Raw genomic sequence first — 5,364 nt, forward strand, 5'->3', positions numbered from 1 at the left:
ATTAATACAAAATTTTGTAATATATATCAACCTTTTAATTATTTTACTAATATTTAATTATATATATTTAATTTCAAATTAATTAATTGACATGTATACCAAGTTTTACTGTATCAATTAATCTCGCCGGATAGAGAATTAGAGACGAGGATATTTAGTTGACGTTAAAAAACGCAGCCAAGTTGAGCAATAACACAACAACTTGGACAGTACTCGTCAGACTTGCACATCCTTTTACCCAATAAATCAATTCCGTATTAATTTATGTATTTCCTCATTTGTTTTATTTACTCTTATCAATAATTATTATTGCCTCCTCTAGGCTCTAGTAGTCACTTCTATCTTCGGTTATCAGCAGTCATCTGCTTTCTCTATAAATAACCAAACCTCTGCACCTTTTATCCCCCTCTTTCTCTTCATATCTACTTCAGCAAACCCAACCTTAAAAAAAGTAGTTGAATGTTGAAGAATAGGTGTTGAACATAATGTGTGGTGGCGCTATTATCTCCGACCTTATCGCCGCCAAGCGCGGCCGTAATCTTACCACTCACGATCTCTGGTCCGAGCTCGATGCCGACCTTCTTACATCTTTTCCTCCTAAATCCAACTCATCGTCCTCTTCTCAACTATCGCTTTCGCTTACCCCTCAACGAGGTAAGGTTTTTTTTTTTTTTTTTTTTTTTTTGTAACATAAAATTAAAATCTCAAAAAACAAAAGTATGAAAGTAATTAGAGGATTATAATGAGCGATAGTAGATAATAAAGATAGATTTTCTCAAAAAAAAAAAAAAAAAAAAAAAAAAAAAAAAAAAAAGGAATGAATAGTGTGTGAGTTTCATTATAAAATTATGTGTTGATGGATGTTATTTTATGTCTTTGTTATACGGATTTAATTTTCTATCCTATTTCTATTTTGGTTTAATTTTGTGTTAAGAAATTCAAACATTTGTCGATAATTATTACTCGTATTTTATTATTTTTTCTCCTATTTTATATGATTGATTTCATATGAGACTAACAAAGTAAAACAGAAGGCTTAATATATAAACCATTATACAATATAAGTGTGATGTTATTAGTTTCATGTAAGCATTAAATTCTATTTTTATAAAATGCTATACTGTATAAATTTGAGAATTTGTATCAAAAAATCACATAAATTTGATTAATTAATGATCCCATATAATTTTGAGAATTTGTAAGAAAAGTACACATAGATTGGTGTTATATATTAATGTTAACTAGCCTTCTAACCCGTGTAATGCACGGGTTATTCATATAAAATTGTATTGAGAGATAATAAGTGAGGAAATATCAGTAAGTCATTATAAGGTATAATATGTAATCGGAAACATGATTAAAGAAATTAAAATTTTAGAACTTTAATCGAAAAAAAGGCTTAAATAAAAGGTGGAAGGGCTAAAATTAAAGAGAGAATAGGAAATGGTTGAATTAAAGGGGAGAGATGAAGATGAAGAGATGAAGTGTAAGTTTAATGAAAGAATTAAAAAAAATGGTGTAATAAAAAATTAATAGTGTAAGATGACATGTGGCACTATGGTTAGAGAAGTGTAATATAATGGATGGGGACATGTGTTTTTCTTAGTTTCTTGGTTATAGTTTTTAAATACTAAGTATAGATATAGATTACATTTAATATTGAACAAGTTTTTAGTCTCCGGCGATACCCTAATTATTTCCATGATAAAATTTTTATTAATTTTTAATTTGTATTGAATAACATGTAATATGATAATAGCTTAGTGGCTAACACATTAGACTCTAAACCTAAAATTATGGGTCCAAATCTTGTAAGAACCATATTTTTAAACATGGAGTAATAATCGGATTAAATAAGAAGTGCACCTAGTGACATCTAAATTTGTTAAGGAATACCTTTTAATATATAATATAGATTTTTTAACTCGTATATATAGTATTTAAAATATTTTTCTATTTAAGTACCCTTAAAATAATTCATTCTAGGTGCAAATTACACAAGAATTTAAGTTAAATAAAAATATTGTAAGTGTTAATTATTTTTTTGGCGCAAAAAATACATTATTTCAACATCATGTCGACACAACTTTGGACAACCGAGATAAATTGAATATTAATTGATAAACAGTAAATACCATTGAGTTGATAAGATAAATAAAATACATTATCATTATTTGTTGTTTGTTTTTTTGTACAACAAACAAAAAGAGAGCACCTTAATATGTTTGCTTCTTGTTCATGCATTGATGCATGAACTTCAATTCGTGTCAGAAGATAGCAGAATTAAGGAATCAACAAAATATTTGATCAACTAATATAACTTATATAAATAAATGAAGTCATATTATAGAAATGGACAGATTTAATTTATTAATATGAATCTAATATGTTATAAACTTATAATATGATATAAGATGTTGTCATGTTGGTAATAACTTTGTCTTGAATTCGTTAGGTTCGCCGTATGACGGGGTGAAAGCTCATCAAGAGGATGTCAACCCAGCAGAGCAAGTCGCAAACCCGAGTCAGACTCGGCGAACTCGGAAGAATGTATACAGAGGTATAAGGCGGCGTCCGTGGGGTAAATGGGCGGCCGAGATTCGAGACCCGCGGAAAGGCGTTCGGGTCTGGCTCGGCACCTTCAACTCCCCTGAGGAAGCTGCCCGTGCCTATGATGCTGCCGCGAAGAAAATTCGCGGCGACAAGGCCAAGCTCAACTTCCCAGACACCCCACCACCACCACCATCTCCAATGCCGACGGCACCGTTGGAGGAGATCTTCCAACCTGCAGCAAAGAAGCAGTGCATATCGGATTTCACCGAGTCATCAACCCTTAGCAATGAGTCGGCTCAGCTAAGTAGCGAGTCGACTCAGATGCCAATGATGAGTATGGGATTATACGGAGATGGGGTGGACTATCTTACTTCAGAAGAGGGTTTTGTGAATGGGGTGAATAATAATGAGCTGAGTCAGCAAATATTAGACCTTGAATCGTTACTTGGGCTGGACCACGGGGCTGAACTCGCTGAATCGGTCTCAGCGAGATTGCCCTGGGTCATGGACGAGTTCCCTATGATTAATGGTTATGATCAACACAATGATAAATTTGTGTTTTGATTTAGATGGTACTGTACTTTTATTTATGTCATGTATAAACGTTAATGTAATGTTTTAAAACCTTTTAGTTTGGTACTTTCTAGTTTGGGCTGTACATAAAGTTAGTATTATCTTGTGATAGTTGCTACTTTGCCCAAATTACAGTAATGCTCCTTTATTCAGAATTAATTATCACGTTAGTACTTAGTAATTAAGATTATACTATTATTAACGGGATCTTACATTCTGGACTATTCAGGGGAATGTATAAAATATGAACTCTTAATTGAAGTTAGCGTTAGTGCTAAATAAAAAAAAAAATGAAATCTGCATGTTTCAGTAATTCTGTTTGGAGTAATTGCATGCATGTGTAAATATATGTACTCCGTATTACGGAGAATAGGGTGCAGTTATCAATTTGTGTTTGGTTTTGTTTTGAGTTAATTGTAGCAAGGGGTTTTTGTCAGTTCGTCCACCTGTCCACGCTATGATTGTTGGCCAACATAACTTACAAGTCTTATCTTTATTTATTTATTTATTTACTATTTATTACTTCGAAAATTAATTTTACAAATAAAAATAGAAAATAAAATGTAAAGTATTATCAATTTGAGGTTTTTCAGTGCCTATAGGTTACTAGTAGGGTGTTATTGATTTTGTCAGGGTTACTTGTATGTGTTACTTGTATTTTAGGGTTACTTGTAGGTGTTACTTATGTTTTGAGTAACCCCTACAAGTAATCCCAAACCAAACTCCCATATCAAACCAGTAACATCCTACAATTAATCCCTAATCAAAACCAGTAACACCCTACAAGTAACTCTAAAATACAACACCCTAATCAAAACCAATAACATTATATAAGTAACCCCAGAATACAAGTTACACCTGTAAGTAACACCTTACAAGAAACCCATGTCGCACCATGTGGCCAGCCGTATACAAAAATTTGTATAATCCAATTCTGTCCTAACATTCTTACTTAATTTAATCTCTGCACCTTGTGAAATATTCACATAATCCACTCTCACCATATACCATTATTAGTTGTATATACAAATAATAATAATAATAATAATAATAATAATAATAATAAAAACATAAATACAGTACTAATCTTAATATATATGGAGTATTTGTTTCCGGAATAGATTTATCAACTAAAAACGGAAGGGGTAACTTGCATCTTTACTCCCTACCCAATATTTGTTCACGAGAGTCACAACTTACAAAGTTAAATTACGAGACTACAACTATCAGAAACGCTCTAAGTACTATAAAGTGCATAATCATCTCCGGCATTTGCTCCAAGTAATTTCGATGCAGTGCGAAATCAACATCACTACGATCATAACGTACAAGAAATAAACATTAGCTAAGATCACGAATTAACATATACGTGATAGTACTTAATTGACAATTGACATACAACTGAATTTACACAATTTGCGCAATTGCTCAATTTGATATTAATAGAACTTCCTTTAATCAGGTTGTTAGAAAAGGAGACAAAATTGGTGACCCAACTTATAAAAAATAAGGAAATAAACAAATCATTTATATCAGCTTATGTAAAGATGCATGAACCAAATGATTGAAATATTTGTAGTGGAGCTTTCAATATCAGCCACTAGTCCGTATATTACGATAATTCGTCATGTATTAGTACTCAATCATTGATTTATATTATTGATTAATTTTCTTCCTATCTTTTATTTTGTAATTGAAAGAGATCATTTTTTTTGGGCATATAGTCGTTGGTTGTTAGATTCTTAATAAGCATGTGTCAATAAAATAAAATTATTAAACATGTTAACGTTTTCAATCCTATAGTTGTGGTTTGGTGAAAATTCTAAAAAAATTCACATGGACATGCTGTTTGATTACATTTGAAAGATTAACAAAGGAATAAAATGTATGTTTCTAAAATTATAATTCATCTATTTTTTAATACTCGTGATACTTATGTTTACATAGTTATAAAATGAATTGTGGGTAACATATGTAAACGAATAAATTATTGTACAAATGGAGTTAAAAAGAGATATATGATGTTTGTGGGAGAGTGCACAATAAAGAATTAATTCATATCGTATTATCAAAAGAATTAAACAATAATAATTAGTGTAAATGTGTGTGTGGGAAAGGGTAGTAAAGATCCAATGTGAAATTAGATTGTGTTACAAATTGTAAGTATTCAATTTTGGACAAAGTGTCCTTCGATTAATTAAGGCACTATTCTTTTTCCCTCTTGAAAAAACCACATAT

At 31.1% G+C, this 5,364-nt stretch overlaps 1 protein-coding gene across 1 annotated transcript; it reads left to right on the forward strand.

Annotated features, from left to right (window-relative positions):
• The first annotated feature begins 344 nt into the window (after positions 1–344).
• On the forward strand, positions 345–3,413 carry EBP (ethylene-responsive element binding protein). The gene is made up of 2 exons (XM_081639182.1): positions 345–654; positions 2,456–3,413. Exons 1-2 carry the CDS (start codon positions 486–488, stop codon positions 3,115–3,117), a joined length of 831 nt encoding a protein of 276 aa, XP_081495308.1. The 5' UTR covers positions 345–485; the 3' UTR covers positions 3,118–3,413.
• The last annotated feature ends 1,951 nt before the right edge of the window (positions 3,414–5,364 follow it).

This window comes from Chenopodium album, chromosome 15 (assembly GCF_948465745.1).
Source record: "Chenopodium album chromosome 15, dcCheAlbu1.1, whole genome shotgun sequence".
In the NCBI taxonomy this organism is placed as follows: domain Eukaryota; kingdom Viridiplantae; phylum Streptophyta; class Magnoliopsida; order Caryophyllales; family Amaranthaceae; genus Chenopodium; species Chenopodium album.

Coding starts and splice junctions, on each gene's coding strand:
- EBP (XM_081639182.1), top strand. CDS start 486: ATGTGTGGTGGCGCTATTATCTCCGACCTTATCGCCGCCAAGCGCGGC. Junction 655..2,455: donor TTCGCTTACCCCTCAACGAG/GTAAGGTTTTTT, acceptor TGAATTCGTTAG/GTTCGCCGTATGACGGGGTG.